We start from the raw sequence: 25,003 nt of genomic DNA, 5'->3' as shown, positions 1-25,003 counted from the left end.
GCCCTCTATCTAAATTCCCCCTTTTTTTTTTTTTTTTTGGTCAGTTAAGGGAAAGGTCAAAGTTTCTTGCTGAGTCTTTAGGGCTTTCACTGTTTTCAGCTTGAAATAATCTGCATGTTGAAGACATACTTTGGGGTGGCAACTTCTGGCACCCTACAGACCCTACCTGGATTGTACACTAGCCTCTGTTCTTTGTAGAATGCCTTTTAACTTCAGCCTTTAGCTATCAATGGCAGGATGTGACCACAGCAGAAAGTGATAGAACAGAATAGCAAAGGGGTAGGGAAATGGATGAGTGAGAAAAGAGTACCTTTTACGTGGCACCTACCTCACAGTAGAAGGGAATCTTAGAGCTATATCTTTTAGGTCATTATGTTTCCCCAGTCATTAATGTGTGTAAAGAGTACGATAATACTAGACAATTTTTAATCTAAAAACTAGAATGCAAAGAGGTTTTATATTTGTGAAGTTGAAGAAATATTTGAATACTATTGATTTTATCTGAATGTAGAAGTGAAAAATCTGCCGTCTGTAAAGAAAAAAACAAGTTAAAAATTGACAGTACTCTAACTTACATACAGGTCATACTGTCTTATGTACACAGAAAACCTGGCACCTTGAAGAAGAAAAGGGAGGAGAAACAATGAAAGGTTGTTTAACTTAGAATGTAATAGGAACCACAGACTGTAGAGTCAGTTGGTAAGTGTTACTGAACAGGATTTTGCTTTTCTTAAGCACTCTAGAGTGAACTTAAGCTCACTAGTTTAGTGGAGGTTATTATTTCTACTGTAGAAACAAAATGGACTATATTGATAATATAAAGTACCTTTAACTCATGTTTCTTTTCACTTTTATAAAAAAATAAGACTTCTGGATTTTCCACAGGAGTATTATGAACTTCAGGTACAACTTGAAAGTTGCTACTTTCGGGGGAATATTATGTCTACTGAGATAGTTTGGAAAGAAGACGTATAAATGCCAGTTGTGATGAATTTTATTCATCATTATTTAGCATACAGTTATAGGTTGCAGTTTTAAAGTTTTGGCATCATGGAAGATAATGGACAAAAAATTGCAGCTGAAGTCAGCATTTCTGTATGTATTTGCTTTTTCTGTTCATTTACTTAGAAAAAACTTGGAAGGTTTGTTTTTATACTAATAGCTGTTTCTGACTACTCTGAATTTATATTTGCATACCACTTTATAATGTGTTTTTATATTTCTCTATTATGCATCAATAATGTGTGATATATAATACTCAGGAAGTGTATATCAGAACTAATGTTTAGAAAATGTAAAAGTAGCTCACTCTAAGAAATCTTAAGTTAGAAATTTAGCCTTTTGTTTTTATAATGGAAGGAAAATTAATTTTCAGAATTCCTTAGGTACTTAATAGTCTTTCAAAATCCACATAAATTGTACTACAATTTAAAAACATTAATTAAACATTTAGTTTTGCAGGACTTTTAGTGGCTGGAGACATAACAGCAAAATACAGATATTGTCTCCGTGGAATAATGGGCTTCATACAGAGACCTAAAGATTATACATATGTTATTGGAAATAACTTTGTAGCCAGGCTGATTTTCAGATTTATCTACAAGTAAAAAATAAATAGAAATTTTTAGTATATAGTGTTTTTCTTTTCTTTTTTTTTTCCAGTCTTGTTTATCTTACAAGGCCTCAAACAATTGAAGTAACACTCATGCTTCTCCCCCCCAACAAGGATCTTTAGTAAAAAGCAAAAGATTCAATTTGAAGAGAAACATGAGTATAGAGTTGAATGTTTCAGAATTTGGTTAGTGCCTATCTAGTGCAATGGACAAGGAAATGGCAACCTACTCCAGTGTTCTTGCCTGGAGAATCCCAGGGATGGGGGAGCCTGGTGGGCTGCCGTCTATGGGGTCACGCAGAGTTGGACAATACTGAAGTGACTTAGTAGTAGTAGTAGTAGTAGTAGTGCAATAATAATGGTATAAACAAACAAATAATTTCTCACTAACCCTGATTAACATAAGGGTGAAAGTAGTAGTAGTGTGCATTAATGATAAATATACTTTATGTAATATATATTTTTTTTAAATGTTTAAAGGCTTTAAGTAACTCAGAATTGGTTGACAAAGCCTTATAAAGGCAAGGATCTTAGGGAGCTACTTTAATGAAAATAAGGGATATGTAATTAGCATATCAAATATGCTTAAATTATACCTTCTAGTATTTTTGAAAAACCTTTTTTCCCCCCGAAGATTGTTAATTACTGAGAATTTTTTGAACTCTTAATAAGTTCACTAATATTTTTTACACACAGTTCTAACCAAGTCATCATACAAACGCATCAAATCCGAATTAATGGAGGTTATTAGGTGAATGAAGTTTTTGTTGTACATTTTTCTTTCAAGAAGTGAGAGGGATTTAAAAATAATAAAACTCAACTTTGTAAATATCAAACTTCTCTGGCAATTCAAAAGAAAAATAGTGATCAGAAAGCAAATACAAGATCTTTTCTAGTGACTAAGCAAATCCTGAAATATTCCTGTGCAAAGGACTTTTAGAAGGACTTGCAGTGTGACTGTATCAAATTAGTATGATTATAGTATACACACACCAAGATTACAGCTATACATTATTATTATACACTAATAACTTTATAATAGTTAATGATAATATGTTATGTATTGCTATATGTATACTCACGGTATACAATGTAATTTTTTTTTCTGCACTGGGTCTTTGTTGCTTTTGTGCAGTCTGTCTTTAATTGCAGAGAGCGGAGTCTGTTCTTCGTTGAAGTGCTTTGGGCTTCTCGTTGCAGTGGCTTTTCTTGTTGCAGAGCATGGGCTGTGTGGGCTTCAGTAGTTCAGCATGTGGGATCAGAAGTTGTTGAACTACTACTTAGATTTTCCACAGCATGTGGAATCTTCCCAGACCAGGGATTAAACCTGTGTCCCTGCGTTGGCAGGCAGATTCTTATCTACTGTGCCAACAGGGAAGTCCTCAAAGTTTACAATTTAAATATTGAGATAGTACTTCTGGATGAAAAAATTGAAATTATTGTGTATAGTTAGAACTAGAAGCGATGGCACCCCACTCCAGAACTCTTGCCTGGAAAATCCCGTAGACAGAGGAGCCTGGTGTGCTGCAGTTCATGGGGTCGACTTCACTTTCACTTTTCACTTTCATGCATTGGAGAAGGAAATGGCAACCCACTCCAGTGTTCTTGCCTGGAGAATCCCAGGGACGGGGGAGCCTCATGGGCTGCCATCAATGGGGTCGCACAGAGTCGGACACGACTGAAGTGACTTAGCAGAACTAGAAGAGACCTGAGAAGTCATATAAAATATTAAATTTTAGAAAAATAGCTGGAAACAAATTAGCTTATATAATATTTAGGAGCTACTTGTTGAAAAATGTTAAGAAAATTTTTAAATTTAAATCTTTAAAAGGAGAAAAAAGGACCTTAAATGTTGATCAGTAGGAGAATGGGTAAATAGAAGGCCCGCTTATTTAATGGAGCATTATAGAGTTATTAAAAGCAATGAACTAGGTCTGTATGTCAACATAGAAGGCAAAACAATGCTGAATACAGTAAGGAAGATGCTAAATAATGTATACCATGTTTGTATAGGTATGTATATTAAATATAAAACATTAAATATATTTAATATAATTATATTAATATACTGTATATTATGTTATTACATGTTCTATACAGATATAGTTCTGTTAATGTTAAATAATATAAAATATTGGAATATTTTATGTTAAAAGTTTGATGCCATGTATTAAAATATTTAGGATTACACATATTTCTGTGTAGGTATATAAAATTTTAAAAGTGCACTGAAATACATACTCCAAACGCATGATAATAGGGGCACAGTGAGGAATAAGACTTAGAGTTGTGGCTTAGAGAGAATTTTGACTTTAACTATAATGTTTTATTCCTTTAAAAAAGGAAAGATAAGCAAATGTGACAAGATTGATAATTGTTAGTTCTAGGTGGTGGAATTGTGGACATTTGTTACATTCTTGGTATTTTATTATATTTTTAAAATCCATTCTTTTCCCTCAAGAAAGATCTACTGTTTTTTAGGAGAATTTAGAACTTTTGATTACAAGACTTTATTTCCTGTGTAACTAAGAATCTCCAAAAGTTGTTGAAGTCCTTTCAGTGGGAATATGAAATGGCCTAGGTACTTTTATCTTTGCTGCTAATGTCCTCAAGGTTTAGAGATTTCCCAAAAACTTAAGAAAAATTGACAGAATCTATATCAAAATATCTTCATATGTCTTTGAGTAGTGGGATTGGGTTCAATATAATTTTTGTTTCTACATTTTTCTCACTAACAGTAACTACTTTTTAAAGTAAATAAAATGCTTTTTTAGAAAAACCATAACAAACCGAACCAAAGAAAGTCATCAAAATGAAATAGTGCTGTTTATTGATCAGGAACAATACATTTTTCATGTCTTAGCTTTAAGGTGAAAGTGGAACATCTAAGCATCCTGACCCTTCTAATACTGCTCTAAATCTGAGAGCCTCACTGAACTCCAGGTGGGTTCAGGGAGCTTAGTAATCGGGGTCTTTAAAGGAATATGGGTGTTAACTTGTTGACTGGTACATGAGGGTTTTGACTGTAAACTGAATATGGCTACATTTGGGAAAGAACAGTTTCTTGTTGATTATTGATATATAAGTTTCTTGGATAGGAAGTTTTTGTGAAACAAAGAATAATCTGGAAACTAGACGATTGGTATCACCTGAAAGGATAAAAGAAGGGGGATTAGACAATAAGAGAAAAAAATGTAGGAGAGACTGAAATTAAATATTAAACATGAAAATGTTAGAAGTTTGTTTTCAGTTATAATGGGAAAATATTATAGATATATTCAGATCAGATCAGATCAGTTCAGTCGCTCAGTCGTGTCCGACTCTTTGTGACCCCATGAATCGCAGCACGCCAGGCCTCCCTGTCCATCACCAACTCCCGGAGTTCACTCAGATTCACGTCCATCGAGTCAGTGATGCCATCCAGCCATCTCATCCTCTGTTGTCCCCTTCTCCTCTTGCCCCCAATCCCTCCCAACATCAGAGTCTTTTCCAATGAGTCAACTCTTCGCATGAGATGGCCAAAGTACTAATATTATATTATATATATATAAAATATATATAAGACTGTCTTATAGAGGTGGAACATAATCTTTGTTTTCATCTATTTTGTTTTTATATATTTGTTTTGCATATAGGGGTTTATTAAATGAAAGTACTTACTTCTACCTTATATTGTACTCTAAAATCAAACTAAGTGTATGTCTTAGAAATACACTTCTTGACAGAGGATGAGGTGATTGGATGGCATCACCGACTCGGTGGACATGAGTTTGAGCAAACTCTGGGAGATAATGAAGAAGAGGGGAGCCTGGTGTGCTGCAGTCCATGGGGTTGCAAAGAGTGATTGATGTTAATTTATTTGATAATCATTTAATAATACGTGAAAGTCATCTTGTACTGCTTAAACTGACACAGTACTAGATATCATATCTCAGTAAAACTGGAAGAAAAAGAAATAGGAAAAAAAAAAAAAGGAAATACTTCATTTTTTTCATTTTGAGTTTTTTTTCTTCCTTTAGGCAGAATTGTAAATTCAACTGTAATTCTTTACAGGTGCTCTAGTGCAAATAATCATGTGTTTGCATATATTTTACTTCTTGACTTCATATTAGAAAAACAACACCCTTCTTTGCTCCTGCATGTTTCCTCTACTCCTCATACAGAGTATTTCACTTCTGACACTTCTGGTCATCAAATCTGTGTGGGGTTTTTCCCCACACCAAGGCAAATTCTCTGCAACACCAGCTGGATGTCCTTCTGCAGTTCTGATACTACCTATCTGGAGATGGTGTCGGATCCCATATGTTAAGGGCTAAGTCTCACAAGACTGCTCCCACCCTACTTCATATGCTGATCACAACCTGGGTCCCCAGTTACCAACTGACTTGGATTTAGCTACAAATCAGAGGTCCTCAGGCTTGATTAAATTGCTAGAGTGGCTCGTAGAACTCAGGGAAACATTTATGTTCACCAGTTTATTAAAGGATATGATGAAGAATACAGATGAACAATCAGATGAAGATTAGGGCAGAGTCTGGGAGGGTTCCCAGCACAGGAACTTCTGTACCCATGGACTTGGGGTGCTTCACCTTCCCTGTACACATATGTTCACCAACCTGGAGGCCCTCCGCACCCTATACTGTTGGGATTTTATGGAGGCTTATCATGTAGGCATGATATATCATTAACTCCATATTCAGCCCTTCTGCCTTCTTCAGACAATGGGGGAGTAGGGGAGCTCAGAGATAGGGCTGAAAATTCCAAGCTTCTAATCATGGCTTGTTTTTTCTGCTGAGCAGCTCTCCTTCAGGACTCATCCAGAAGCCCACCCAAATTTGCCTTATTAGAACAAAAGACATGTCTATCACCCAGAAAATTACAAGGATTTCAGGAGTAATGTGTCAGGAACTGGGGTCAAAGACCAAATATTAGAATAAAAGATGCTCCTAGTGCCCTTATCAGTTAGAGAACTACCAGGGTTTCAGGAGCCAGGGGCAGAAACCAGTGTATATTTTTTTCTATTCTCTCACAGACTTAGAAAAACAAAAAATAACATTGTGAGAGACTAAGAATATTAAGAACTGTTTTATCACAGTGAATGTTTATATTGATGTTGTATATACTTGGATGTGGAAAAGCCACATTGTAGAAGTAATGTATCCTGGCTTAGAATCTGACCTTTATATTTTCATTTGAAAAGAAATCAGAGTATTGCCGTTATAATATGTACATTATGGTCTTCAGTTCAGTTCAGTTCACTTGCTCAGTCGTGTCCAACTCTTTGCGACCCCATGGACCACAGCACGCCAGGCCTCCCTATCTGTCACCAACTCCTGGAGTTTACCCAAACTCATATCCATCGAGTCAGTGATGCCATCCAACCATCTCATCTTCTGTTGTCCCCTTCTCCTCCTGCCTTTAATCTTTCCCAGTATCAGGATCTTATCAAATGACTCAGCTCTCCTCATCAGGTGGCCAAAGTATTGGAGTTTCAGCTTCAACATCAGTCCTTCAAATGAACACTCAGGACTGATCTCCTTTAGGATGGACTGGTTGGACCACCTTGCAGTCCAAGGGACTCTCAAGAGTCTTCTCCAACACCACAGTTCAAAAGCATCAATTCTTCGGTGCTCAGCTTTCTTTATAGTCCAACTCTCACATCCATACATGACCACTGGAAAAACCATAGCCTTGACCAGACGGACCTTTGTTGGCAAAGTAATGTCTCTGCTTTTTAATATGCTGTCTAGGTTGGTCATAACTTTCCTTTTAAGGAGTGTGCATCTTTTAATTTCTTGCTTGCAATCACCATCTGCAGTGATTTTTGAGCCCCCCAAAACAAAGTCTGTCACTGTTTCCACTGTTTCCCCATCTATTTCCCATGAAGTGATGGGACCAGATGCCATGATCTTCGTTTTCTGAATGTTGAGCTTTACACCAACTCGTTCACTCTCTTTGACTTTCATCAAGAGGCTTTTTAGTTCTTCACTTTCTGCCATAAGGGTGGTGTCATCTGCATATCTGAGGTTATTGATATTTCTCCCAGAAGTCTTGATTCCAGCTTGTGCTTCCTCTAGCCCAGCGTTTCTCATGATGTACTCTGCATATAAGTTAAATAAGCAGGGTGACAATATACAGCCTTGACGTACTCCTTTCCCTATTTGGAACCAGTCTGTTGTTCCATGTCCAGTTCTAACTGTTGCTTCCTCACCTGCATATAGGTTTCTCAAGAGGCAGGTCAGGTGGTCTCTTATTCCCATCTCTTTCAGAATTTTCCACAGTTTATTGTGATCCACACAGTCAAAGGCTTTGGCATAGTTAATAAGGCAGAAGTAGATGTTTTCTTGGAACTCAGTTTTTCGATAATCCAGCGGATGTTGGCAATTTGATCTCTGGTTCCTCTGCCTTTTGTAAAACTAGCTTGAACATCTGGAAGTTCACTGTTCACGTACTGCTGAAGCCTGGCATGGAGAATTTTGAGCATTACATTACTAGCCTGTGCTGCTGCTGCTGCTAAGTCGCTTCAGTCGTGTCCAACTCTGTGCAACCCCATAGATGGCAGCCCACCAGGCTCCCCCGTCCCTGGGATTCTCCAGGCAAGAACACTGGAGTGGGTTGCCATTTCCTTCTCCAATGCATGAAAGTAAAAAGTGAAAGTGAAGTCACTCAGTCATGTCCGACTCTTAGCGACCCCATGGACTGCAGCCTACCAGGCTCCTCCATCCATGGGATTTTCCAGGCAAGAGTACTGGAGTGGGGTGCCATTGCCTTCTGCGTACTGGCTGTGAGATGAGTGCAGTTGTGCGCAATTTGAGCATTCTTTGGCATTGCTTTTCTTTAGGATTGGAATGAAAACTGACCCTTTCCAGTCCTGTGGCCCCTGCAGAGTTTTAGTTGTACAGAATAAACAAAAGAGTTTCTTAACCAGATTTGAAATAATTTTGTAACATTTTCCAGGAAAATCAAATGCCTTTGCCAAATGTAGATTGCTGGCAACTTATTCTCCTTTTATACAGAGATAAAAGGCCACCAGGAAGTCTTTTGAAATTTTACAGTAGCATGTAATGGGATCTAGAGAACTTGATATTTGACTTCATAACTGCTATTTCCAATTAGTAGTTATAAGGCCTTGAAGAAGTCATCTAACTTCTCTGTTCACTGTTTTCTTTATTGTAAGAGGAATAGATTGTACTGGATGATTTCTAAAACATTTTCCACCTCTAAAATGCTACAGTTTTATTTCACATTAGGATTCTTTTGCTCACACAGATCTATAAGTATGAGATAGATGGGTGATAAAGTGGTTGTACCACTTTAATTCCCACTAGCAAAATTGAGAGTTCTTTTCACTTTAAACCCTCTTCAACACTTGGTAGCATCAGTTTTTAAGATTTCATCTGTTCTCGTAGGTATATAATGTTATCTCATTGTGGATTTAATTTGTATTTCTCTAATGACTGTGATATTGAACATTTTTTCGTGGGCATATTAGCCATTTTATCTTTTGTTGGTGAAATGTTTATCAAATCTTTTGTCCATTTTCATTTGGGTAATTTTTTTCTACTCATTGTGTTATAAGAGTTCTATATACATTCTAGATACAAGGCCATGGTCAGATTTTTGTATTGAGAATATTTTCCCCCATGATGTGGTTTGCCTTTCATTATTTTTACAGTATCTTCAGAAGAGCAGATTTAAACTTTGACAATGTCCACTTTTTCCATATTTCTCTTTTGTGGTTTGTGCGTTTTGTAAGAAATGTGGATATGATTTTCTCCTATGTTTTTACCCTGAATATTTATATTTTTAGCTTTTATAACAGCTCTATTTCTAGTTAATATTTGGCACGAGGCAGATAAATAGTGGTTCGTTTAAAAAATTACAGATAGCTCATTGTTTCAGAATTATTTGTTAAAAAGACTATGCTTTCTTTTTGGTACCTTTGTCAAAATTATTTGACCAAATATGTATAGGTCTTGTTCTGGAATTCATTCTGTTCCATTGATCTATTCTTCTGTCCTTATGTTAATAACAGTCTATTTCTAGAGCTTTATAGTGAGTCTGGAATTTCAGTAGTTTAACCCCTTCCAGTTTATTTTTCCTTTTCAAAATCCTTTTGGTTGTCCAGGTCCTTTGTATTTTCCTATAAATTTTCAAATCAGTTTGTTAGTTTCTACCAAAAAAAAAACCCTTCAGGGATTCTTTTTTTTTTTTTTTTGAGATTGAATCTTTAGATGAATTTGAAGCAAAGATGTGGCTTGGGGCAGAGAGGCAGTTGACTGACCATGCACACTACATTAAGTCCTTCCTTGAAGGAGGATCTTAGTGGGTCATCTCCAAGTCTACAGAGTTTTAGTGACTGATGGTGTTATTCAGATCTTCTGTATTCTTACTGGGTTTTGTGTGTGTGTGTGTGTGTGTGTGTGTGTGTATTCTATCAATTACTGAGAAAGGTGGGTTAAAATCCCACATTCTGACTGTAGATTTACCTGTTCTTCCTTTTAGTTCTGTCAGCTTTATGTATTTAAAGCTATGTTAGCACATGTACATTTATAATATCTTCCTGATGTGTTGACTCTTTTATCATTATGAAGTATCCTTTAATTCTAAAAATAATTCTTATGTAATCTGTTTTGCCTGATACTAATCTAACTCCTCCAACTTTCTCATAGCTATTTTTATCATGGCTTATCTTTTTCCATTCCTTTTACTTTTTAACATGTTTGTATGTTCATATTTAAAGTGAGTCTCTTAGAGTTAATATTAAATTACTTTAGGAAAAATATTGGAGCTTTGCTTCTTTTATTTTTGGGGGACACTGGATGAAGTGTACATGAGAACTTCTGTACTATTTTTTTCAATGATGTAGATATAAAATTATTTCAAGAATGTTTATAATTGCTTGTTGGTGGTACGTTTTTGTAGTGACGGCTTTAAAATTCTTGACTGATAATTCCAACATCTGTACTAACTATGTGTTGTTGCCTGTTGATTGTCCTTATTTATCCTAGTTGAGATTTTTTTGTCTTTGAGTATGATGAGTACACTCATTTTGGATTGTATCCTGGGCATTTAGAGCGTTATGAGACTTTGGTTCCTACTTAAATAGACACTGGAGAGGGAGGGATGGGTCTGCACCTTCAATGCCATTCACCTTGTATACGGCAGGAGTGGTTGGCAGAGCTCTGCCCCCATGATCTGTTCGGCTACAGTGTCTGGTGGGGGTGGGAGGGCCACCAACTCTGTTGTCATTTGTGCACGTTAGGGATGGTCATCAAAGCTCTGGTCACAGATTACACAGCACTCAGTTGGGGAGGTCACATCCTGTAGGACTGCTGTCTTCCCAGTCCTCGGTTGGAGACGGTGGGCTTTTTCTTACGGCGTTTTTCTTATTGACCTACATCTGTTGGTGGTTCCAGGTTGTGAACTGCTATAGCACCCAGGGTAAGATACATGAGTGGCAAAAATCTCCAGGGAATTCACTGCTACATTTCTCAAGATCTGCAGTCTCTAGCCAGTTTGTCTTATTTTTTCACCTTTTCAGAGTCTCCTTATAGTTGCTTTGTCTTTGGTCCAAGATTTATAGTTGTAACTAGCAGGAAAAATAGGGTGGAATGCACTTTATCTTCTTTGGAATGAGACATCTCTTACTGATTTTTAATGTTTCTAAATTTCTATGTTTTCTAACTTTATTTGCCCTGTGTATTTTGTTTTTCAGGCAAATGAAGATAAAACAATGTCAGCCAACCTAAAATACCTTTCTTTAGGAATTTTGGTCTTTCAGACTACCAGTTTGGTTCTGACGATGCGTTATTCTAGGACATTAAAAGAAGAGGGGCCTCGTTATCTGTCATCTACAGCTGTGGTTGTTGCTGAACTTTTGAAGATAATGGCCTGCATTTTATTAGTCTACAAAGATAGCAGTAGGTATCTAGGGTTTTTTGGGTTTTTTTTAAGTCACTGAAGTTTATTTAATTGTTTTAGAGTTATTCATATATATATGTGTGTATGTATATACACACACACATACATACATACATACATACATAGACACACACACACACACACACACATATATATAAGACTTCCCTATTGGCTCAGCAGTAAAGAATCTGCCTGCAACACAGGACCCACAAAACACTCGGGTTCGATCCTTGGGTCAGGAAGATCCCCTGGAGTAGGAAGTGGCAACCCACTCCAGTATTCTTGTCTGGAGAATCCCATGGACAGAAGAGCCTGGCGGGCTACGGTACATGGGGTCACAAAAAGTTGGACACGACTGAAGCGACTTAACACACACAGTCCACACATACATACATACATATATATATATAGGTACGCATATGTATATGATATATATATATATAGGTGACTACACATTGGAACACTATTGCATTAAGAACATTTCAATTTTCATTTTATTAAGATAGTTTTAGTCTAGTAATAAAAGTATCTTATTCTAATCTATATTGTGATTTTATGTCCTGATTAATGCTATAAATATGAAGCATAGTTTCTTACATTTACAATAATTTTGAGAATAAGAATAATTTAGAGGAGTCATAATTTTTTACTAAAGTCTAAGCTTTTTTATTTTATTTGCTGCATGATTAGTTCAGCCATGACTAATTTTATATATATATATATATACACACACACACATATTGTAACATGTCTTAGAATTTATTTCTTTTTATGGCTAAATAGTATTCCATTGTATGTATATGTGTGTATATATATATACATTGGAGGTCCCCAACTTAATGATGGTTCGACTTAATGATTTTTTTGACTTTGTGCTGTGCTCAGTCACTCACTGATGTCTGACTCTTTGCGACCCCATGAACTCTAGCCCACCAGGCTCCTCTGTCCATGGGATTTTCCAGGCATGAATACTGGAGTGGGTTGCCATTTCCTATGATGGCATTAAAGTGATATGCATTAAGCAGAAACCATACTTTGAATTTTGATCTTGTTCTGGGCTAGTGATACGATACTCTCAGGGTGCTGGGCAGCCACAGCAACCTGCAGCTCCCAGTCAGACACGCAATCTCAAGGATAAACAACCAGTTCACTTACAACCATTCTTACCCATACAACCAGTCTGTGTTTCCTTTCAGTACAGTATTCAATAAGTTACATGAGATATTCAACACTTACTATGAAATAGGCTTTGTGTTAGATGATTTTGCCCAATATTAGGATAACGTTTAAGTGTTCTGAGCACATTTAAGGTAGTCTAGGCTAAGCTATGATGTTTGGTAGGTTAAGTGTATTAAATGCATTTTTTACTTAAGATATTTTCAGCTTATAGTGGGTTTATTGGAATATAACCCATTGTAACTGAAAAAAGATCTGTGTAACATTTTATCCATTCTTGTATTGATGGACACTTGAGTTGTTCCACTCGTTGGCTATTGTAAATAATGCTGTGATAAACAATGAATAATCCTGCATTAGACACACAAGTCTCTGCTTTCATTTCTTTTGAATATATACTTCAGGATAGAATGGCTGAGTCATATGGTAATTCTGTTTAACATTTTGAGGAACAGTGAGACTTTTCCACAACAACTGCACCATTTTAGATCCCTACCAGCAATGTATAAGAATTCCAATTTCTCCATATCCTCACTAGCACTTATTATTTTCCATTTTTTAAAAATTACAGCCATTCTAGTAGGTGTGAAGTAGTATCCCATTGTTGTTTTGATTTGCATTTCCCTGATGACTCATAATGTTGAGCACCTTTTCATTTGCTTATTGGCCATTTGTGTATCTTTAGAGAAATGTCTGCTTAAGTCTGTTGCCCATTTTTGAATTGGGTTGTTTGTAAATTTTGTATACTTTTGAAACTGTCATGTTGGCCATTGTACTGGAGTGTATCGATCTGGGAGAGACAAAAAGAGATTTCATTTGTATTCAGAAAATAATAAATGTTTAAAAAGATGCTCTACTTCTTTAGCAATGAGAAAAATCAAATTAAAGCCACAATACTCAATTTCACTACCCTCAGACTGCTAATAAGAAAAATGTGATAACATTAATTATTTAAAAATTTAATTTTAAGAATGAGCTAATATTTTAGATTTTTTTCTGCCAAAACTAAGAAAAAATCTTGGTAATTTTTAACTACTTACATACTTTTTTGACTATCTTAGAGTCAAGAAAGGATGAATATCTAGCAGCATTTTTAAAAGTTATTTTCATTTTAAAACAGTTTTCATAATCAAAGTTTTCAGATTTTATGTTGAGAGAGAGAGTCATCTATAAAGTGTCATTATCGGTAGAGTGGTAGGGTTCCTTAGACTTTCTCCTTTCTTTGGGAGATTATGTATCTCTTAAAGTTCTTTGGACTTTTTTTGTGATTGATACTGTGGATTGGCTAGCTCAGAGTCCACTGTTAACTCCTTCCCCCCTTTCTTATCTCTAAAGTGGAGAATATAAAAGAGAAGGGTTGATTTTCTAGCTCCCTTGCAGCATGGGGTAGGCATGCAACACACAGCCCTAATCAGTGAGAGGGAAGAAGATGCCTGCTAGGCCACTGTTCCCTCCTCTTTTTTTTTGGTTGCCAAAAGGAAGAACCAGAGGTGCTCAGTCATTTGGTAACCTGTTGTAAAAATCACGTAGACAGTAGATGAAAAGCATGAAATTAAAAACCTTATATATAGAGAGAGAGAGAGAAAGAGAGAGAGAGGAAACTTAGGTCCCTGATGTCATTACTGAGCTGCTGTAGCAGCTTTGGACCTGGAGTCATGGTAATGTGAGACAAATCCCTGTGGATTTGAGCCAGTGTTGGTTGAGTTTTCTGCTGTTTGAGCTAAACCCACTTCCTAACCGATACCATTTTATGATTAAAGTCTTCATAATTATTAATTGGCATGAATGACTGATAGAATGTATTATAAAATACTAGGTATTATAATGTTGCTATGATAAAGTAAGAATACTTGGTTGACAAATTAATACTATGAGATTTTTATTATCATAAATATATGTGTGTGCATATCAATTTGATTTATTTCCCAGTGAAAGATATATATTATTATAAAGACAAGGCACTTCTTAATACACTATCTTCTAAGATTTAACATTTGAAATATTAATATCATTAAAGGTATAGATTTACCTTATTTTGGAGAAGGCAATGGCACCGCACTCCAGTACTCTTGCCTGGAAAATCCCATGGATGGAGGAGCCTGGTGGGCTGTAGTCCATGGGATCGCTGGTGTTGGACACGACTGAGCGACTTCACTTTCACTTTTCACTTTCATGCATTGGAGAAGGAAGTGGCAACCCACTCCAGTGTTCTTACCAGGAGAATCCCAGGGATGGGGAAGCCTGGTGGGCTGCCGTCTATGGGGTCGCACAGAGTTGGACACAACTGAAGCAACTTAGCAGCAGCAGCAGCATACCTTATTTTATTGCAGATATTGTGTTTTTTACAAATTGAAGATTTGTGGCAACCCAGCATTGTCAAATGATAATGAGCATTTTTTAGCAATAAAGTATTTTTTAATTAAGATATGTAGATTTTCTTAGACATAATCCTATTGCACAGTTAACAGATTATCATACAGTGTGCACGTAACTTTTATTTGCACTGAGAAACCAAAAAAGTTCTGTACTTTATTGTGATACTCACTTTATGGCTGTGGTCTAGAACTGAACCTGCAACCTCTCTGAGGTATGTCTGTAGACCTCGAAGTATCTTAATAGGTAGCTGAATTTCCATTTTTTTTACAGGTGAAGAAAACAAGGATTTGAGAGAGAACATGGAACGGATTCAGAGTTACTTAATTACTGATTTTGTCCATTTCGTGTTTTTTCCTAGAATGTAGTCTAAGAGCACTGAATCGAATACTACATGATGAAATTCTTAATAAACCTATGGAAACGCTTAAACTTGCTATTCCATCAGGGATATATACTCTTCAGAATAATTTACTCTATGTGGCACTGTCAAATCTCGATGCAGCTACTTATCAGGTATCTTAAATACATTTCTAGTAATCCTTCTAAGAAACAGACAAACAATAATATTAGCTGTTTTCTTTTTCAGGTCACATATCAGTTGAAAATTCTTACAACTGCACTATTTTCTGTGTCAATGCTTAGTAAAAAATTAGGTGTGTACCAGTGGCTCTCCCTAGTAATTTTGATGACAGGAGTTGCTTTTGTACAGGTAACTATTCAAGATAAGTATAACTTTCATTTTTATCACAGTTTCAGAATCTCATTTTGGAGAGTATGGTTGTTCTTTGTTGATGCAAATTAATGCTTATTCTCACAACTGTTTTTGAGGGCTTCCCCATGAGGAAGATACCACATTGGGACTATAAATGATACAAAGAAATCAAATCAAATCAAATAATCTGAGGCAAAGAAGTGAATAGTCTATTTAGGGAAGTAAGACACTTTGTAAAACAAAGCTGATTTTTACTTAGTATCGGATCATTTGAGATCAGTCACTCCCTTCCTATTGTCTGTCAGCTTCCCTGATACACTCCTTCTTGGTTCTTTTCACATCTTTCTAATGGTTCCTTAGTGGTTTCCTTCCGGGGGTCCTCTTCCCTCATATACACATTAGAGATTGGGGTTGTTGATAGGCTTATTGTTTCTCTTAAATTATGTCCTTATTTTTGGAGATTTCATTCTTTCTGGATGTTTTTATTAATTCATATGCTGATGGGTTCTTGATCTGTGTCATCAACTCTGGTTATCACCTCTAGTTTCAGATTTGTATATCTAAAAGCCCATTGGACGTCTTTGGTTGGTTGTGGGCTTCCCTGGTGGCTCAGACAGTAAAGAATCCACCTGAAATGCAGGAAACCTGGGTTGGATCCCTGGGTCAGGAAGATTCCCTGGAGAAGGGACTGGCTACCCACTCCAGTACTCTTGCCTGGAGAATTCCATGGACAGAGGAGCTTGGCAGGCTACAGTCCATGGAGTCGCAAAGAGTTGGACATGACTGAGCGACTAACAGGTTCACTTTTCACTTCAGTAGGCCTTATAAACCAAGTGTATCCAAAACTAAACTTTACCTTTCCCCCACCAAACCTGTTCTTTATTTCTATTTTTTTCCAGGCATTCTTTACCTAGCCTGAGAGTTGTCCTAGAGTCTTCCTTCAGCCTATACATCCAATCACTAAGACTTTGTGACTGTTTTCTAATACTTCTTGATTCTGTCCTTGTCTGTCTCTACTAACATTTCCCCATTTCATGACTTCTTTGTTTCTCAAGTAATCTTTTGCAGCAAATCCTAATTGATGGTTTTGTTTTGTTTTTTACCATCACCGAAAATTCAGCCTCCACTTATTCACCACTGTGGGCTATCTAAAAATAAATCTAATCATGTCAATTTCCTGCTATCCAAAGTCCTCCTTCCCTCTCCCCACAGTCAGTTTCCTTAGAGTGTGGTATGTATTGTATATTTTCAATAAATATTCCTGATATTAACTGAGTATTACTGAAATATAATTGGCATATCAAACCCATATTTTCATAGTCCTACTTAAGGTAAAGTAGTTGGTATTCAATTTTTAAAAGTGAGGTATTTTAAAAAATCAAGTAACTAATAGTTCAGGTAGGCAAAAACCATGAGAAGGATAGAGAAATAAGTGAAGTTTTAGGAATGCTGATCTACAGAATAAAGCTCAGAATGATTAGCTTGATATGGACCTTCCATAATATAGCAACCACTCTGGACTTATTTTTGCTGCTCCAATACTTCACACTCTGAATTTCTATAACCGATCTGCTTGTAGAGGCTATTTTGTGCATCTGTGCATTTATTCATTCTCTCTTTTTTATGGAGAAGAAAATGGCAACTCATTCAGTATTCTTGCCTGGAAAATCCCATGGACAGAGCAGCCTGGCGGGCTGCAGTCCATGGGGTTGCAAAGAGTCGAACACAACTTAGTGACTAAACTGCAGCAACAGCAGCTCTTTTTTTTAGGGTATTTTTAAAATTATAGATTGTAAAGGCAATATCACTATGGGAAAAAAAAATGATTCTAAGGTTTTTTCAAAAGCTCTCCTCTGTAATCCCCAGGAATGGAAATGGTTGCATTTTTACCTTAAGGTCTAAGAGTGGGCTCTAAACATGTATTTTGTAAAATATTATAGGAATTAAACTTGTGTTGTTTCTTTTTGTTCAGTGGCCCTCAGATTCTCAAGAGCTTAATTCTAAGGAACTTTCAGCTGGCTCACAATTTGTAGGTCTCATGGCAGTTCTCACAGCATGTTTTTCCAGTGGCTTTGCTGGGGTTTACTTTGAGAAAATCTTAAAAGAAACCAAACAATCAGTGTGGATAAGAAACATTCAACTTGGTAAGTTTTAAATGTTTTCTAACATTACTTTTAAAGTGATTATATTGTTATATTTAAAGATTTCTATGTATCTTTAATTAAATAAACCTTATAAAAACTGCTTGTTGTTGCAAATAAAATTTTAGAAAGAACATTTCACATCCCTTTTGGTTCCTTTTTCATCGTGGAATACTTTGATTAGTTGTGACTTTATTTAGAAATTTGCTTTACCATGCACTCTTTGCGTATGTTACCAGAGAATTTCCCCTAAAGAGGTGACTCCTGTAGTATAACCATTTCTTTATTCATAGTTTAGGATTGCTCCAGGAAATCTTAGTTCCAGTAGTCATAAGGGATAAGTCTACCATAAGCTCTGTGGTAGAAGTAAGGGATTCAGCAGTGAACAAGACACATTTCCTTCTCTCACTGAGCTGACTTTTCCCTAATGGTGAGACTTCAGTAACAACCTTCTGATGTTGCCTGTGGCTGACTGTTTCTTTTCTAACTTTTTGGATATTACTTATCATACATCCAAAATTTCTAATTAAAAAAAAATGCCATACCACATACCTGAGTTATTATATCTGCATATATGAATGTGAATATATGAAAATGTAGATCTAGCAATAGGAAGATACAATGAAATATACAAAAGTGCACATTTTACAAATATTTGAATGGGGTATCCATACAGTCCTGTAATGTATACACTCTATTTTTTCAGTGCCCCAAAGCTGGTAATCTGTTCTGTTTTACATTCCCATGTCTTTTTCTTAGTCATAATATAGTACTAAGTATATTTTTTCTAAGTTTATATAATTATACCACTAAAAAAACTTTTAATCAAATTTTATCAAAATGGAAAACTTTAAAATTATTGGTAATGTTAATGGAAAAATCTCTCTCCTGACAAACCAAAGGACATATAACATAGACTTTACTTTTTTTTTTTTAAGGTTTCTTTGGGAGTATATTTGGATTAATGGGTGTATATGTTTATGATGGAGAACTGGTATCAAAGAATGGGTTTTTTCAGGGATATAACCGACTGACCTGGATAGTTGTTGTTCTTCAGGTAAAGCATTTAAATTCTTGTATTTATGCTAATAAATTTTATTTTAACATAGAAAATCAAAATAGCTATGATGTACTGATAGGAGGAAAAAGGGCTTCTCCTGTTAGTACTCTCATTATATCTAGTTTATTCAGGGAAGTTAAAATAGGACTGATCTAAATGCCGTAATGTAAACTTTATGGTATTAAATTTAACATAATGAAAATGCAAGATTAAGAATAATAAAAGAGTTAAAGCTGAGGACAAATATAACTTTTAATTTTTCTACAGTTCTAATCATTTCACAGGAAGTCTAAAGTCAGTTCATTCAAGCTCAAGAAGCAGATCTAGATATTTAAATCTGTAACAGTTTAAAAGTTTAATATTCATTACATATTGGAGTATCCCTATCAAATAACCTCAGTTTATAACTTGAAATTATTCAAGGGTTGAGTAATTTCATCTTCAAAAAATACTTAAGTACTCTGGAGGAAACAAAAATGAAGATACAAGTCTCTGCCTTCACAGCCTTTCTCTAGAGATATTTGAAGCTGAAAGTCCCTTAGGGAAGATGGGTGAGAAGGTAGCAAAGGGTAACTGTGTTTTGAAAGCAGGAAGGATACTTCTATTTTTAAGATAAGAGAAAAGGAGATAGGGATAAGTGAAAATTCAGAGAAAATTTGAGAAAGATTTTATGATGGCTTTTATCCTGTTGAGGAGGAAAGCCCTCTTTCCTTAAGAAGGGACTACAGACTTGAGAAGAATTTAAAAGGTTTGGTACAGCTGGTATGAGGGAGAAAATAGAAGAATGAGAGCACTGCCAAGAAATAACAGGACTCAAACATCTATTTATAGTGAGCTCATTGGCATAATTTGTGACTTTCTCTCTTAAAGCTTTTACCATTTGAAGAGGTGCAATGAAAGTGGGTAACTCAGATTTGGGAGTTGATACGTAGAGTTTGGTGAAATGAAATGAGTCATGTCTGACTCTTTGCGACTCCATAGACTGTAGCCCACCAGGCTCCTCTGTCCATGGAATTCTCCAGGCAAGAGTACTAGAGTGGGTTGCCATTCCCTTCTCCAGGGTTTGGTAGAAAACAAAACTATGAGATATGGTAAAACCATTATTTAAGTAGCTACAATTTGGAATTTGAGAGGGATTTGGCAAAAAGTTCTTTCTATACTCTTAAAGAGAATGATTAAAGTGCTTCAGGAAGAGTACTCTGACAGCAATTTGAAAGGTAGATTAGAATGGGAAGAAACTTGAGGAAGAAAGCCAAGTTAGGCAATTAAAAGGCTAGTAAAATATCAAGTTACATTTTATTTTTAATCAAAAATAATATTTCACTAATCAGAGTATTCAATCTTCCCACATTTGTCTGAAGAATTGATGTTTAATTACTAAATTGGATAAGGATAGATATTTTATTCATAATATGGTCAAACTCCATTATAACAAACTGCAGATTCTTCTGGTAGTTATTTTATCCGATACCTTTTGAAATAGAGAGTCTATTGAACAAAACCTAGATGCTCATATGTTACAAAATGTTTAATAAAAATCACTTATTTAATGGAATCAGATTATAGGACAAAAAAGTATTTTGAAAAGCAGTTTTATGTGTCTATTTTTAAAAATAATCTTTTAAAACTTCTGCAGGCACTGGGAGGCCTTGTAATAGCTGCTGTTATTAAGTATGCGGATAACATTTTGAAAGGATTTGCAACCTCTTTGTCCATAATATTATCAACACTAATATCTTATTTTTGGCTACAAGATTTTGTACCAACCAGGTAGTGTATTCTTTTCTATTTCTTTAGATCTTATTTAGAAAAATGAGTCTTTCATATGATCTGAAAAATTTTGTTCTATTACAGCTTTTAAAGAAATATAGTAAGATTCATTTAACTACCTTTTTAAAAGGGTTTCAAATTAAATGCATGAAAGTCTAACACTAGACAGTTTTTTATACAGTTTGGCTGGCCAGAATTTCCCCAGTAGATCTGAATGGTGGTCTTTCCCCCAAAGTTAAAAGTCATATTTTTAAAAATTAAGTCATATAAAGTCATTTTAAGAATTTATATAGCTTAAGCCAGGAAAGGAGGTGACATTCTTGAAGAAGATAATTTGTTTATAAGATAATTTGAGTCACCTTTGAAAAGGTGGCTCATGAGAAAGTTCTTTAGGGAGAAAAATAGTCTAGAGAATTGCAAAAAGAATGATGGGTGAAGCAGGAGACCCAGGACTGTGCAGTGTCATGGATACCAAGAGAGAAGACAGAGTGAGGATTAATAAAGTATAACATATAACATAAAGTTATATTTGGTCTACAATTATTAACTTGTAATCCCAGGGTAATGAGATTATATTTTAATGGATTCTACGATACCATCCTTAGTTTCCTGTAATTTCACTCCCTCTTCATCTTCTCATTTTCTAAACTTTGGAATACTGTCTTCATTTGTCTTTGGGCTTATATCTGCTCTCACTTCCTTGGTGATCTTTATTCTCATGAATTTAAATACTGTTTATAGGCTAATAACTTCAAATTTAAATTTGAACTCCAGGCCTTTATATATAATTGTCCATTTGTCTATTTTCTCTTCGGTGTCTACTAGATAACTCATCCCCATCTCTGTCAGGGTTCTCAATTTGTTGTACATACCTTCATTCTTTCAATTGCTTAGGCCTTTTAACTTAGGAACACAATTTATCCTTCTTTGAAGGCAGAGTCTATAGATATGGACATAGATAGTTTTATAAGAGAAAGTTAAAATGTATGAAAATTTTTTATTTTCTCAGTGAAGTCATCCTTCTCTTTACTCTCCTCTCACATGTCATTCTAACACAGAGACAAATCCTATTAACGCTTCCTTTTTTATATTGCCAGAGTCTGACTGTTTCTTACAACCTCTAATGCTATCACCATGATCCAAGTCACCCTCATTTATCATCTAGATTAAGGAAATAGGCTCCTGACTTGCCTCCTTGCTTCTTCACCTATGTCTCTGAATTTTCCCCATTCAGTAACCAGAATGATTATTTTCAAAATCAGTGTACTCAGGAACCTTCTGATTGCTTCCCATGTCACTCAAAAGTTGTCACCATCAGTGGCCTATTTGGTTTGGCTTTTATCTATCTTTCTATCCTCATCTGACATTACTTACCTCTTGTTTGCCTTTTTTTTTTTTTTTTCTTTTAACCTTTTTGCTATGGGCTCTGATTTGCCCTTTATTCTTCTTGGAATACTCATCCCCTACATATTCACATGGCATACTCCCTCATGTCTTCAGATCTTAGCTCCAACATCCCTTTATCAAGAGATGTCTCTAAAAAAAGAGCAACCCCTCTTTCAACATTCTTTCCTTCTGTCTTCCAAAGTCTTATCACCATCTGATAAGTAAGCAAGGCCAGAACTTGGCATATAATAGATACTCTGATTGTTGAATGAATGTTTAAGATCTTAAAATTTTAAGAGTTAGTAAAATTCGTTTGTGTTAGTAAGAGTAACATAGGATTATGGGTGGAATATGGTAGTAGAAAAATGTAATATGCTTGTTATATTTTTATGTTGAACATTTATCGTTTGGTTCTTCTCTAGAAACTTGAACAGTAGGACTGGGACATGTGTGTTGAAATCTGTAATTTTTCTGAGGCATGAATTTAAAAGTGTTGCTGTTTTTAGCTTGGTTTGGAAATGAATTACTTACTAGTGAGACTAATAATTAGCACCTCTATCTTAACGATGTTTTATTCCCTACCTAAACTACCTAAGGGCTTCCCAGGTGGCTCAGCGATAAAGAATCTGCCTGCAATGTAGGAGACATGGATTCAGTCCCTGGGTCGGAAGATCCCATGGAGAAGGAAATGGCAGCTCTCTCCAGTATTCTTGCCTGGGAAATCCCTTAGATAGAGGACCCTAAGGGCTACAGTCCATGCATGGGGTCTAAAAAGAGACAGACATGACTTAGTGACTAAATACAACATTAAATTCCCTACCTATTAAATGGGGGAAATTACATGCTTTAATATTATTTGAGAATGTTTAGTACTTGTAGATTTTAAGGGTAACTTAAAAAGGCATACCTTAAAAAAAATTAAAACCTCATATAAGGCCAAGGTGATAACTTTAAATCTTTGAATCATGCAGGGAATAAAATAAGTAAATGAACAAGTAAACAAGCAGAGGAACAAAAGAGTTTTTTTAGTAAGGTGCTTACTTGTATGTGTAAATCCGTGTTTCTGAGGGAGCATGTAGAGTATGTTGGGATGAAGATAAAAGGAGAAAAGACAATGATACTGTTATTATTGAATGAATGAATGTTTTGAGAATATGCATAGGACACCAAGTTAGATGGAGGAGACAGGTTATTTTTCCTAAAATAGATAGCTAAGCCTTCCATCTTTATGTATTTTTACTTTTGTGGAAAACTTCCATTATCTAATAAATGCAAAGATCTATATTCTGAATGTAATAATATATTTTCCTTTGTTATCTCCATTTCATCTACTGAAACAGTTTTTTGGTTTCTCAGTACTACCCTTGAGCCCTGTACCTGCCTTTCTGATTGTTCCTTTGGTAACCTGTCAGTTCTCACTCACTTTCTTATCCATCTTATCTACTGTCATGTCTTAACCTGTCCTCTCTATGAAGAAGTCCCAACTTCACCTTAACTCTAAATTCCTATTTTCAGCTGGCTGCTGGACATCTCTACTGATATCATATCACCAGTATTCCCTTTCCTGTTTTTAGGTGCTCATTTTTTGCTTATTGGTGTTACCATCCTTATATTTAGACTTGCTTATTCTTTTATTTGGAGAAGGCAGTGGCACCCCACTCCAGTGCTTTTGCCTAGAAAATCCCATGGACGGAGGAGCCTGGTAGGCTGCAGTCCATGGGGTTGCTAGAGTTGAACACAATTGAACGACTTCACTTTCACTTTTCACTTTCATGCATTGGAGAAGGAAATGGCAACCCACTCCAGTGTTCTTGCCTGGAGAATCCCAGGGACAGGGAAGCCTGGTGGGCTGCGGTCTATGAGGTAGCACAGAGTCAGACACGACTGAAGCAACTTAGCAGCAGCAGCATTCTTTTATCAAAAATTTATTGTTTCCACTATGTGTCTGTCGGTGTACTAGAAGATCCTAGAGAAATAGGAATGCATGAATAAGATATGATTTTCTATCTTCAAGGAGGTCTCAGTGATCGGAGAAACAGAATAAATTATAACTATGATCAATGCAGCAATGGAAGTACATATACAATCCATTAGAAAGAGGGGGTGCAAATCCTTTAAGTATTAAATTCTGGCAGCTTCTTCCTTAAAATTTTTTTCTCTCAGAACCATCTAAAAATAGCTGGATTGGGAAAGCAGGGGTTTCCTGATAGTAATAGATATTCTAGTAGATCCTGTTAGAGATATCATAGAATGGATTCCTAGAAAGTGGATCAGACAACTTTCCAACTGAGCATGTGATTTTATACAATTCCAGGTTTCTGGAAAGCTAGGAAAAGCTCATTATGATTGACCAAGAAAGTGCTCAGTCAGAGTCTAAGTAGTTAACCAAATATTCCTGTGGTAGTAATTTTCTTTAGGATACATTGTAGGAAGTATTATGTTCTCTTAATTGTCTACATATACCTGTATTCAAGGCTTTTGAAAAGTTGCCCATCTGCAGCAAGTCAACACTAGACGTATCATAACAGGTAGTGACTAAGCTCCCTATATAAGCTAGGTTCTTAGAATATAATGATGAGTGAGGAACACATGGTTGAACAGAGGAGCAGAATGTAAATATCATATTATTTACTATAGTGTGATAAAGTGTCACCATAGAGTAACTTTGCTTGGGGAAGTTAGTCTTAGAGACTTTAGACCTGAGTTGTTATCAATAAGCAGTTTTCTTGGGAGGGACATTGCAGGCAGAGGAATAACATCTACAAAGACAGTGTCCCGAAAGGCATGTTGTGTTCCCTGGAGGGGGTTGGGTGGAGTGTGGGAGATAAGACTGCAAGGACTGTATT

At 35.8% G+C, this 25,003-nt stretch overlaps 1 protein-coding gene and 1 non-coding gene across 7 annotated transcripts in view; one reads left to right on the top strand and one right to left on the bottom strand.

Moving 5' to 3' along the window:
- The window catches only part of SLC35A3 (solute carrier family 35 member A3), a 51,736-nt gene that overhangs the window by 14,575 nt on the left and 12,158 nt on the right, over positions 1 to 25,003 (top strand). For 3 of the 6 annotated variants that reach the window (XM_005204117.5, XM_005204120.4, XM_024989140.2), the window contains exons 2-7: positions 11,331 to 11,535; positions 15,447 to 15,601; positions 15,675 to 15,797; positions 17,773 to 17,944; positions 18,880 to 18,998; positions 20,638 to 20,771. In XM_005204117.5, coding sequence (XP_005204174.2) covers positions 11,349 to 11,535; positions 15,447 to 15,601; positions 15,675 to 15,797; positions 17,773 to 17,944; positions 18,880 to 18,998; positions 20,638 to 20,771 — 890 coding nt within the window. In that variant the 5' untranslated portion in view covers positions 11,331 to 11,348. Of the gene's footprint in view, positions 1 to 58; positions 1,096 to 11,330; positions 11,536 to 15,446; positions 15,602 to 15,674; positions 15,798 to 17,772; positions 17,945 to 18,879; positions 18,999 to 20,637; positions 20,772 to 25,003 lie in introns of those variants that run through there. The other 3 variants (XM_015463747.3, XM_005204118.5, NM_001105386.1) reach the window with 3 other exon arrangements.
- LOC112446155 (U5 spliceosomal RNA) lies at positions 1,661 to 1,775 on the bottom strand. Its single transcript, XR_003034216.1, has one exon. It is a non-coding gene; the product is annotated as a U5 spliceosomal RNA (small nuclear RNA).

This window comes from Bos taurus, chromosome 3, assembly GCF_002263795.3.
Source record: "Bos taurus isolate L1 Dominette 01449 registration number 42190680 breed Hereford chromosome 3, ARS-UCD2.0, whole genome shotgun sequence".
Classification (NCBI taxonomy): Eukaryota; Metazoa; Chordata; class Mammalia; order Artiodactyla; family Bovidae; genus Bos; species Bos taurus.
This window is presented reverse-complemented; position numbering and strand designations above follow the sequence as displayed.